The sequence below is a fragment of the Corylus avellana genome, chromosome ca4 (assembly GCF_901000735.1).
Source record: "Corylus avellana chromosome ca4, CavTom2PMs-1.0".
In the NCBI taxonomy this organism is placed as follows: Eukaryota; Viridiplantae; Streptophyta; class Magnoliopsida; order Fagales; family Betulaceae; genus Corylus; species Corylus avellana.
The window spans coordinates 23,428,312-23,441,438 of record NC_081544.1 but is presented as its reverse complement, the minus strand read 5'-3'; the positions used below and the strand labels follow the sequence as shown (position 1 = coordinate 23,441,438).

Genomic DNA, 13,127 nt, shown 5'->3' with positions numbered 1-13,127 from the left:
GGTATTACGGTCATTTCGAGTGCCTAAAAACTAAGTCAACGAATATGTTTAGATGGTTTGCAAGAGTCACGCCTCACGCCCACTATTTTTTCTAATTTTCTGTGTGCAAATTAATTTTATATGCATTTAGTCAAATGGCTGCATTTCGTTTATGTCGCCGTGAAAGGTTAGGCAGCCGGAATGAGTAATTTTAGAAGTCTTTTTTCTATTTTTTTTTTGACGTGGCTATTAAAATTACTATTTGATCAAAATTCAATAAGAATCAATCACAAGTTCAATGGTAATTTTAATAGCCACGTCGTTCTTAAAGGGACTCAAGAAAGACTTGTAGCATTACTCGGCTAGAATGGGTTTCAAAAATTCGTAACCAATTGAAATACTGAAAATGTCTCGGATATGCTCAAATGGCTAAGAATTACATCTCATGAAGCGAAAGCCACCAGTTCGAATATCATTCCTCCATTTTTCCTATTTATTATGTCAAAAAAATAAAAACAAAAATTGTAACACCAAAAATATATTATTAGCCATAGGCCCATAGTGGCCATTATTGTCCATTGAAATTAGCCCCACATGGAATTGGCTTATCTTCATTGAAGAAATTGGACCATTAGGATTCGGTAATGGCATTTTTATACAAATACCATCCAAATTTTACAGACCCCGTCCATTTGCTCTAGAAACCACACCAATTTGACGCCCATATGGGTTTGCTGGCTCTCTTCCCCTTTGTAATGGGTTGCATAGATTATTGGAAAACGCTAGGCACTCACCTAGCGTTTTTACAGTGTTCTCTAAAACTTAGGTAGATATTTTTTTTTAAAGAAAAATGTTAAAGGCCCAACTATTTTGTCCAACTTGAAGTCAATTTTTACTTTATTTTTTAATTTAAAAAATAAAAAAAGTTTCTTAAGCAATAATTTTTATTTTGGTTTTTCTTCTTTTTTTTTTTGGTATTTTTTTTTTTAAAATAAAAACAATATTTTGCTTTAGAAACTTTTTCCTTATTTTTTAATTTTAAGAAAATAAAAAATTAAAAAAGTTTCTAAAGCAATAATTTTTATTTTAGTCCTTCTTTTATTTGGTATTTTTAAAAAATAAAAATAAAATAAAAATTATTTGTTATTTTTTTAAAATTAAAAATAAGAAAAAAGTTAGCCCTAAGATGAGGCTGTATCATTTGTTTTTTTCTTAAAACCTAGATTATTTGCCTTGTAGAAAGTGACTCCATAGCTGCGAACCTAAGAGACAATGCACAGCTTTTGTTTTAACACAAAGAAATTAAAGAAGAAGAAAAAAATTCAGAAAGGACCATTAACGTAAGGCCCCAAGTATTTATGCATTTATAAATGAGTAATGCTATTTAGTAAACTCCTATACAACTAGATAACGTAACTAGTAAAAATTAACCGTATTCCACCTTTTTCCATTTTTAATAAAAGTTATTCATTTTTTTCTAATATGATAAGAACAAAATCAAAAGACAAACCCAGAAATAATGGGCAAGTTACATGTATATATACATAAATATTCATTGCTAATTTGTTTAATAGAGTTCAATCTGTATTGCCAACTGCATAACTCAATTATTAGATAGTGCAGAAAAGACCTCTAGTACCAAAATACAAGTACTACTAAAATATAAGTACACATACATTATGGTTACACCTGCAAATACTCAGGAACACAAAAGAGCTTTATATTATATGGCACCATAATCTTCCTTTAAGTAGATAGACATGCAGTACACTTAGTGAGCTTCCAATGGCACTCCCACTTCTTCAGTCAGACTCTTGATGTACTCTTTTCTTGCTGGGTGATCCTCCTGTGGCCGATTATATGCAGTCCACACTGGCTCTCCCAAAAACAACCTCATCAACTGCGCATAACGCCAAATAATCAACCAACCAAAAAGAGCCTTATTAATATTGTAGGTCAATTTGATAATGGTTATGATTTTAAAAATTAACTCCCACATAAAGTTAATCCTTGAAAATATAAATAATCCTGATCCATAATATAGGCTCGTGGTTAAGTCATCGTTATCAAAATGCAGATGCTGTAGTTCATGTCTACAAGACAAGACCACAGGCTGCAAAATAACATAATCGTGGAGTATTACATAATATTTTGAGGAACTTTGTTACCTTGGTGTAGTTGTTGGTGTCGAGAGTGAACCGATGGTAGATTCCAGCTGGCAATATGATCAGATCACCGGCCTTGATCCAAATGCGAATCCAACGGTCACCCTTGTCTCGAACATCAAAGTACCCGCTTCCTTCCAAACAATAGCGTATCTCCTCATCAGCATGTATGTGCTCTGTGTAGAAGTTCTTCAGCTTCTCTTCATAGTTTTGCACTTTCGCTGGGCATAAATCAAGCAAATCCTTCAACACATTTACAAGCAAAATGATCAGGTTAATTAACCAAAGGAAATGTTTTTTAATCGGTAAAAACTTTTACATCAGAGCCCCATATAGGCTGATAGAAACCTACAAACTCATTACAAGCGTTCAGCAAACAGGCATGGCTTACTTCCATTACTCATTCAACACAATCATCTAACTAATCAAGTGAAATGATATTTCCACATCTACTTTTTCTTCTTTCGTGCTAAAATGTCTCACAGTTATTTTTTCTTCTCCCACACTAATAAAAGATGGATGCTGAAGTAGGCCACCCTTAATTAAAACCCACTGGCAAAGCCTTTTAAATACAATAGATAATGGAAGAAAATCTGTTAGTTTTTCTTATATATAACCCCCAGTGCAGACCAGTTGAGTAAAACGTCCATATCTTGTGATGTAGACATCCAATGGAGACAATCTTTGTGGCATTGGAAAGCTTATTCAAAGGGGCTAAAAGATCATATTTCGTGAAGATTTTTTACAATTTCATCATTTGTTGGCAAATTGAGCTGTCAATGGAAGATCACCAATTTGGTTCAGAGAACTTGGTCAAAGTGTAGCATCGTATGTCTTGTTCAAACAAGACTTACCATTCTAACGAGATGTTCCCGAGATAATCGGTCAATGTCTCTGTCGAATCTCGTTCGAATTGAACGAAATTGCAACAAGTCAGCTTTCTTTTGTCTTTCAGTAGGTTTTTGACTTTTTTTTTTTTTTTTTTTTTTTTTTTCTATATAAACTCACTTAGGACGGCCTTGGCCACAGTTTTATGTTTATTTTTCATCAGCTTTCACTAAGAAACATTAAAATGTTGAGTTTTCTCCTATTTTGCCTCATTTCCTTGATATAGAAGAAGAGTTGTGAGTTTCGTGTTTGTTAATTTTGCAACCCACTACAGTATGTGGCATCAGTTGGCATCATAGCCAAGTTTTTTTTTCCTACCATAACGTATAGAGGACCACATGGAGGAGGAAACAAACATGCAAACCTTGGAGACGTGTATGAGTGCAAGGACACAACACGGGATGAGCAATTGACGACACGTTTGCAACGCTTGAAGAAGTAGCTTGTTTGATTTGGTGGTCAATTTGAGCAGTTTGGAGATCAAATTGAAGCGCTAACTGAACAATTTGCCGCCAAAGGTGGTGTTAACAAGCATCACCGTCAACCAAATCCACGTTTTATAGACGAGGATGACAAGTGTATCATTGAAGAGGCACAATGTCAATGGAGGGAGAGGGAGGTAAGGCTTGATGCACTAGATCAGCTACACGCTATCTTAACTATTGTTAGCAAGCCTCAAATCCATCTCATGTGGAAGAGAAAGATGAAATTGTTCAAGAAGATTTTTCAGTAGATTTGACCTCTCTACTGATCTACGACATCTATCCTCATTGAGGATCCATTGAAGGAGGTAAGTCCTTCCATTCACACACTAAAATTTGTTGAAAGGAATGATGTCTACCACGCTGCATCACCACCCTCCCAAAACAAAAAAAAAAAAATTGCATTGACAACTAATCCACATTGTTACACTTATTTTTATATTTCCCTTTTTGAATTTATAATTCCTAGCCTGCACTTATCAGGGTATACAGATAAACATACAGCCATAAAATAATCATTTGCCTTTAATTGGTGGGACTTAATAGTAGCATTTTTTTTTTCTTCTTTTTTAATGTATCCCCATTCCCTAAATTATATTATACTATATATCCACACTTCAAGCCTTTTTTTGGGTTACATGTTTCTTTCGCTTGATTGAAATTGTGCAATAAAATAGCTTATTTATAGTTGAATAGGGTCAATAATATAATAAATACATACTTAATACGTAACCTATGAGAATTAGGAGAGATACATAATCAATATGTAATTTATGAGAATCATAAGAGTTACATAATAAATATATAAAATTAGGAGAGTAAATAGTACATTAATTTAATTCAAAACAACTATTTTACGTCTTGAAATGTCTCGATAATTAGAAACAGAAAAAAAGAAAAATACGATAAGAATTAGTGCGTAGTACCATGTAATTGTATCCTCTTGCTTCTCTGATTCTCTGCAATTCCTCATCGTTCTCGTAGTTTTCTGGGTTCAAGTGCCAGTACAACACTCCCAAGTCTGCATAATCACCAGCTCCCATCAACAATAGATAAATAAATATATAAAAATTAAAAATCATAAACAAAGAGAAAGAAGAAGAAGAAGAAGAAGAAGAAGAAGAGAAGGAGGTCTGACCAGCCAAGTGGTCCAATGAAACGAACTCTTTGGGATTGCGATGGTGAGGTAGCCTAGGATCTTCTTCGCTCTCGTCCATGAACCATGCCTGCTTTTTCGGTAAATTATTAGGAGTACAAAACATGACATTTAACGATACATAATAATTGATTAAGATAACATAATGCCCAGATTAAGATATTCATTAATAAGGAAATACTGCAAATTACCAAACTCGGAGGAAGAAAGAAGTAAAGTAGAACTCACCTCGATTGCCATGGGTGACTCGGTAAACCTTTTAGAAATGGTGAACACTGTGTTTGTTTGAGAGTGCTACCAGCAGCTTTCGATTTTTATAATGTTGTTATTCTCGAACTTTCCGGTTTTAGATTTTCTTGATTCTCGTCACATTGTCTGCCACGTGTACTGCTCAACTGTCTCTGGTTATATTTGTGGATTGTATGTGCCTTTAGGCTTTAGCAAAAATCTTATCGTTCTTGGCATTTATCGTCTGGCCTAAGCTCTCGAATCTCCAGTCGTTTTTTCTGCTCAGGCACCCCACCGAAGATGCCCTATATACTATTTTCTTCTTTATGTTAAAAAAAAATTTCAAAATAATCACAAAATCTTATTCACATAAGATTCTTTACATTTAATTAACTACAAAATTAATAAAAAATATGTTTTATAAATGAAAAAAAAAAAAGTAAATTCATGTAACATGGATCGAAATGACAATTACAAATCAGCTGGACAACATATAATAAGGAAAGTTATCAGATAAAATTCAAAATTCACTTGAAAAATGGGTTAAGTCAGTTAATTGTCGGTTAACCAATAAAAAAAATTTCTACCGCCTACCAAACCGATGTTGAAATAATGTTTTTATTCCACCTACCAACTGTCGAAAGTCGATCGGTGACAATTCGGTGGTAGTCGATAAATAGTTGGTAGGTAATAAACGGTTAATCTGCCTACTCTTAATTACAACAAACCCAAACAAAAGAGACCGTTCCCATAAAAAATAAAAAAATAAAAAAACAATACAAAAATACTGGTCCATTAATAATCCCAAATGAATCAAAAGCAACCCGGTCCAGTCCAGAAGAACTTGAGGCTGTCCTTATGTTGACAGATAAATGTTATCCACATGTTGTCTTCCCATGTTGCCCCAAGACATTGCGTTAATGGGCCCAGAAGAACTGAAGTTGAGACTTGTGGGGGAGTCTTGTTTATCTTTTTTCCTTAATTATTTAGGCCCATAACAAAATTTTGTATTTTCCAATGTGTAAGGGAATAGGATTCTCTTCGGTTAATTTGAACCAGATAATATTCAGTATTTTTGTTTTTTCACTTTTTTAAGGAACAAAAATACCCTTCCAATATAACTAGAATCCTAATTCCTTATTCCATGTGTGTAAGGAACCAAAAGTGGTTTCATATACTTTATTTTAATATAAACATATCTCTTCCCTCTCTTATATTTTATCTTTTGTCTTTAATTGGGGATTGCATTGGGATTTTGTTAAAAAAAAAGTGAGGGTAGATAGGGAACTTGTATTTTGTAAAAAAATAATATTTTAATGGTATAGGGAAAGATAAGGGAAGCTATTGTAAAATATATTTTTATAAGTAAAAAATAATTTTGTGCCCTAAACTTAAGAAAAATCAAAAGAAAACTGCTGCTAGTGCTCTAAGAGATTTACCATGATTTTTGCCACTCTTAGACTATTAAGTATGACATGATGAGTTTATAATTTTTCTCTATTAAAAGTCAATGATTCTCCAAAAAGTTCTGACTTATGAGCTTACTCTTATTTTTCAAGATTTATCACGTTGATATGGTTTAACATATTTTTATTAAGTTGTTAGAAGATTTGATTGAGGTTTGATACATGATAGGTAGTAGTTTAGAGTTTCTCATGCATTCAGGTACCTATCGAATGTTACATGGCATCTAGTCAGACGTTCGATTATTGTTTACCAAATGTTCTACAGTGTCCACAATGAATAATTAGGATTTTAATAATGGTTTAGTGTGTCTAACTCTTTATTAGAGTTTTTACATGCATGGATTAGGCTTTGGATGTATTGTTTATAATGTTAGAGTATGTTTCGTAGAATCAAGAATTTGAGATGTTCAAGATTCTAGATGAGCGGAAGAGGCAAGTAAATACTTACAAAATTGCTTAAATCGTAACATGCGAGATTTCAATGGATCCCAGCTCTCCCTTAGGAGGAAAAAAAAAAGTAGGAACAAATACCATGAATTTGTGCTTCAATTTTATTTTATTTTTCTAATTTAATTTTATAATGCTTATGTGAACTTTAATTTCTAACTGAACATGAAAGTAAACTTTACTTTTGAACTAAACAAGATTTTTTAAATAAATAAATAAATTTAATTCAAAAAGGCATGAGTAGTGACCATACTAGCTATTCTACCTAACTGACCATAGCACTCTACGCAGCTGACCATAGTATAACTTACTTATTGAAATTTGCACAAAGAAAGTCTAAATAGTAAAAACCGCAAATGCTCCTTAAACTTCAATTAAACTAAAGCCTGACCTAACCCCATTAAAACATCAATAAGACTGAAGACTGCTAATACTAATTAGGTTTGTGAATTTTCACTGTGGTATTCGAACCCTCACTCTAGTGTTTTTTTAATCACTTGAGAATTACCTTGAAAGACAATAAAGAAAAAATAAAATAAAATTGCTTACTAGCGCTTGGTTGATACGCTTTCAAAAATGATCGTGGTCCCGTACACCTTTTCAATTCCCATGGCGATAAAAATACGCTTTTTCTATCACATTCCACATTCAACAATTTAAATGCCATGGCCCAAAATGACTTTTCAAATGCAATAATAGGCAAATTGGCAACGAGACCCCACAGCCAGACAGCATATAAGGGTCATTAAAATCGTTTTTTTCTTGGTTTTGGTTTTTTCACTTTGAGGATGAATAATTTCCCAGAACAGGGCAAAATTTGAAAACACTAAAAAAGTTAAAGTAATATTATTTAGTAAACTGCTATAAGGTAGACATACAGTTAGGATAATGTGGCAGTAAAAATTAACCTTTGAATTTTTTTATTTTTTTTATAAGTGTTCTACTATATAATCAAATTATATGGCAGTCGTATGACAATGATTACTCAAGTTTTTCTCAAAATTTTGGAAAGAATGATATAACACCTCTTGAGGAAGACGTGTCAATAACCCATAACAAAAACCAAAAAAAAATGGTAGGATTCAAAGCTATCACTACCATCAGCACCTCCTAGTAATAACACCCCTATTAGGACCGCCATGGTCACTACTACTTTCTGTAACCCTAATCATCAGAAAAAGAATACAACTACTTCAACTTGTAGAATAAGCCATTAGCATAGCAAAAGATAGCATACCTTTACATGATGAACAGAAAATAGCTGCTTTCGGCTCTAATCTCAACTACCAAATCTTACTCTCGAAAAAGAGAAATTCCTAAGGATGGCTAAATGATTCTTGATATTACAAAATTGATCAGGTGAGTAAACTCATACCATTTATAAAAGAGGATTCTCCAAGCCGTGTCTCCAGAAATAGACAGTAAAAACTTCACTGTTTGCAGAGCCAGCCCAAAATCATGCAAAAGGCAGGCCCGTAAGAGGCTATCAAGTTGGTTGCCTCTTTCCCTTCTTTCATATTTGGCATAGTGGTTATCAAAAGAAGTAGAGCTCTCTATTTAATTGCCAACTCCATCTGACCTAGAAAGTGGTTCCAACTCAGCATTCTTGGACATCTGCAGTGCAGCGAATGTATTACTCATAAATGAAGGACAATCAGTTCATAAGTAACAGATTTTATTTTGATCAACACTTCCAGATGGTTATTAGTCTTATACCCGGTCAAGCAGACAAAGAACTATGTAGCTTACCTTTGTCATTGAGATCAACGGCAAGACCAGCACTCTTTAGCTGATTGTCGACAGAGCTACTCATGGCTTGCGGCAGGCCATGCTGGGGTGGAGAGCTCGTGTTACTCCGGCTTGATTTCCCATTTGGGGTATGCGTCCTTACTTGATGGTTCAAATAAGTTTCCAAGCTCGATGTAATCAATCCCGTACTTTTCTTGCTCTTTAATCTTCCCCTTAAAGGAACATAAGTACGGAAAGAAAGAAAACGATATGCGATGAGACCGAAGGCTCGAAAAGAATCCCAGAATGATACAAGGTTATTAATGTCATGGAGTGACAGATTCTTTATTCAGACTAGTTACCTGTCTTTCCGTTTTTCGAGATATCTCTGCAGTGAGACTTTTCTGTTCGCCTGACCCTCTACATCTTATGAAAGACCACCAAAAGTTTAGAGGGCAAATAAACAACTGATAAGTCCCATATACTATTAAGCACAGTAGCCATAGCATACAAAGAGGTCTCATTAAGGCAAAGTTCAAGATCCTTTTAAATGTATCTGTCAAAGTGACGTGCTTAGGTCTTTACAAATTATTCAAGCGTTAGATGTAAACAGAATATTTCAAATGGAAGCACCATGGTATATGTTAAATCACCAGTTGTCTTAAAAGTTTAAACCAATAAAAAATTGTGAATTCAATCATTTAATTAATATTATAATACTCTCCCTCACGTGTGAGCTAAAATTCTCTCTTGATAAGTGAGCCCAATCACATGAAATATTTAATAAATTGAGGGTGAACTATAGAGAGTTCAAACTTAGGACTTCTACTCTAATACCACGTTAAATCACCAATTGTCTAAAAAACACAAGCTGATAAAAAATAGTAAATTTAATCATTTAATTCATATTCTAACAATATACAATGAAAAGCAGGATGAATGTAAGGGGTATGGCATGAACAAAGGTGAGGTAATTGTGAACACAATGATGGAAGAGATGGAGGTCATCACGGCATTAGTGCTAACAGTTTAAGTAGCTGTGAGGGTAGTTTAAGTGTGGTGCCTACAATGCTTAGGTGGCAGAAAACTAAAGTGCTAATGCTCATCTTATATATACATATGTGCGTGTGCGCGAGCGTGTTGTGTAACTTGTCATGTCATTCAAATATATTTGACGCAAATGAGTGTCACAAGAACGTGATTTTATTGCTTTATCTTGCTTATTCTTTTCAAAAACATGAAAAGTACTTTGAAATGCACTATAAATGCTTTTTAGTTTAATACCAAAAACAGGACCACTCTACTCTACTAAAAGGGGCTACAGAGTCTCACAATTGGCCCTGTGGCCCAATAGACCCGCAACGCGCTCGTGAAGCTCATTAGAGGAGGATATTGGTTTCAGTAAGACAATCGTCCTTCACCACAATTTGGTGGCAATGCCCACTCAAGCAGCAATTAGGATTCTAACTCGGCCTATGGGGTCTGGACAAGGTCTAGAGAAAAACTCTAACATCTATTCCTATAAAGATTGGGTCTCGGTTGAGGAAATACTCTTTACACTACCATAATGGCCGATCAACACTTTACAAAAGCACCCAAGTTTTGCTTTTTGGATATACTCCATTTGAACACACATGGGCTGAGTGTGTGTGTGTGTATATATATATATATATATATATCCTTGGCTGCCTTAATATTACTGCAATAACCATTTCTTTATGTAAAACTACCAACATCTATTATCTTTTCTCCATAAATGAGAGCCATGAAAATTATATGCAAATTAAGCACGCTATAAAATTGAAAGCAAACTGAAGTTTCTTACCAGGGTCACGAGAAGTGTTCCCTTTCTCCCTATACTGCTCAGAATATTCTGTCATCTTCTCTGTAAAATCAAATCAAATTCACCAGTTACCTAGCAACCAATATCTCAAAGTTACCCTTTTTAGGACAAGTATTTCAATATTGTCAATTGCGAAAGAGTTTGAACTATTATAATGTTAAAATCCAATGACATATATCCATTCTGTCAGCCTTTCCAAATTGACTCATTATTAATGCATGCAAAACTCAATGAACTTTAGGCATTGTTCGGAATTTTTGAAAAGAAGATCCAGGAAATTGATCTACAAACTCTAAATTGACTCATTTTAGGTTCAATTTGCATTGGAGCAATGCATAGTATGAAACTAATCAATGAACAAGACAAGCACAGCTAGCCTATATCATTGAAAATAACTTCAGACAATTGAGTCATTTTCACTTTGGACTATACAAATTATGCAAAAGCAAGGGAAAAAAGAAGTTAGTTATGTCCTCCATTTCCAAATATGAGAGAGGAAGATGCCTAGACCGTTTGCAGGATCTACTTCTCCATTCACCAAATACAGCTTAGCATGGTTTCAAGAACAGCTGAAGCAATACTGAGATAAGATAATCCATAGCCTTCCAACATTATAGCATTCAAACAGTCAACTAGCATACTGTTCCCAAAAGTTACCTGCTTGCATGATATGTGCGATTGCGGGACTAGTAGGAATAACGCGATCTTTTTCACATGCTGCCTGTAAATGGCATGGAACGGACCAAAGAGATGCAGCTCTACCTAGAGTATCATCCTGAGGCAACTGAACTGGACTTGCTGCAAGGTGCATGATTGCCCGTGCCTGCAAATCCAGATATGGTTGTAATGGAAGACCAACAGATGACTGGAGTTACCTCCAGGTATCCAAGCAAAGAGGAAGATCTATTACCTTCTCAGGTGGCACTCCATCGTACACATTCACCTTGCCACAGTAGAAAATCGTCATTTGTCCCACTGACCCATTTGTTGCACACGGGCTCCTGTGGCCACATTTTCAAATAGTTCTTTTCTAATACTTACTAAAAATCACCAGCAGAAAAATTGGCTATTTAACTAGGATGAAATGTAGCCCGAATTCCGCCACCCATAGTATATGTAAATTAGTGCCTATTTCTCTAAACTATACACAGGTTTTTTTTTTTTTTTTTTGATAAGTAATGAAAACTATACACAGGTTATGCCACTCTTTTACAGAAAGCAGTCATAGAATTTGTGCTTGTTATATAAAACTTTGGGAAAAAGCAAAATCAGTCCACGTGGTTTACCTGATTTCCAATTAGCTCCATGTGGTATTAAAATGAACTCCAAGGTCCTTGAGTTATGCCAAACTCTCTACAAACAAATTCCGTCCATTGACTTAATGGATTACAATAGTGTGACATGTCAAAGTCAATAAAATTATAATACATGTCATATTTAAGTTAATGTCATATTAATGGAATTTGTTAAATTAGTGGACATAATTTGACTGTAGGGATTAAATTAATTTTTTGGCATACCTCAAGAACCTCTAAGTTCATTTTGATACTACAGAGAGCTAATTGCAAATCAAGTAAACCATAGGAACTGATTTTGCAATTTTCCTAAAACTTTATATATGCTTATAACATCATAGTTATGTAATCAAGAAAAATACACACTCTCAAAGTGAAAAGCAGCATTCACAATTAGATGTCATTCATCAAGTGCAAAACAAGGTGATTTCTGGTTTTGTGCTTTCACATCCTCCCAGCTAATCATTAGATGACTTTAAACTGCCATTAACTCAAAATTTTAAATTAAAAAGAAAAAAGAAAACTATTGCTTTTACTTGTCTTGAAAGCACTAGAAGAAAAAAGCATCCATTCTTTCCTACAATTTCACCTGCTAAAATACTATTTGGTGAATAGAGATCTTCGCAATTTGCAACAGAAGAGGAGAACATGGAAGCAGAGAAAGAAAAGAAAGAAATATATGACAAAGTTAAGTATTCAAGCTCCAGGGTGTGGAAAAGCCCTTATCATACTGTGAAACCCAACCCCATTCTTGACCATAAAAGAGAATATTAATAAAGGAATTCAGTCATTATAAGCAATTAAGAACTAGTTTTTGCTGATTATAAACCATTTTCTAGCGGAAATATAAACAACTAAGGCCAAAATGTGGCTTTCAGATAAGGAATTGACAATGGGGTGAGATATTGCACTAAAATGGATGGTTCACTAAAATTAAACCTGGAAGAGTTGAATTCAAATTTAAAGCAGCTTCCATGTTGCAAAGGTTTTTTGTCAACTAACTGAAAAAGGTTACGGAAAAAAAAAAAAAAAAAAAAAAATCCACACAGCTTGACTGTTGGTTAAGTCCCTCTTTCATGCTATGGCTTGCTCAACAATCAAAGACTAATCAACAGATGACAGTTTTATATCACTATGGTCTACATAGGGAGGGATACACACAAAAATGTCCATTTCATTGCATAGTAGGGATGCATGCTGCTAAGGGAATAGAAGAGTATCAAGTGTATAATAACTAATGAATACAATTTGAGAAAAAAAAAAAAAAAAAAAGAGTCTGCTGAAACTGGTTCTATTATTAGGAATTTGGCTCATTCAATGATCCTGTCACACCCATTCAGCAGCTAAGCATGCTTACAAGCTCGTGCTTCTAAATCTCCTCCTCTTCCCTTCTTATTGAGCACAAAAACAGATTTAACCAATATAGAGTTGCTTTCTATATCTACCATCG

The 13,127-nt window shown here is 34.3% G+C and overlaps 2 protein-coding genes across 3 annotated transcripts; both read right to left on the bottom strand.

The window, feature by feature from the left end:
• Positions 1-1,504: 1,504 nt before the first annotated feature.
• LOC132178866 (acireductone dioxygenase 1) lies at positions 1,505-5,042 on the bottom strand. The gene is made up of 5 exons (XM_059591439.1): positions 4,899-5,042; positions 4,653-4,740; positions 4,441-4,535; positions 2,148-2,387; positions 1,505-1,879 (listed from the first exon to the last, which is right to left on the bottom strand). Exons 1-5 carry the CDS (start codon positions 4,908-4,910, stop codon positions 1,751-1,753), a joined length of 564 nt encoding a protein of 187 aa, XP_059447422.1. The 5' UTR covers positions 4,911-5,042; the 3' UTR covers positions 1,505-1,750.
• A 2,958-nt stretch (positions 5,043-8,000) lies between these two features.
• LOC132179916 (protein TIFY 4B-like) lies at positions 8,001-11,383 on the bottom strand (the record flags this gene model as incomplete). 2 transcript variants are annotated; one of them, XM_059592718.1, is given in 6 exon segments in its annotated part: positions 8,001-8,425; positions 8,561-8,772; positions 8,902-8,965; positions 10,365-10,424; positions 11,040-11,205; positions 11,293-11,383. In XM_059592718.1, coding segments are annotated over 6 exon segments (610 nt in total), but the record flags the coding sequence as incomplete, so codon positions are not given.
• Positions 11,384-13,127: the final 1,744 nt, after the last annotated feature.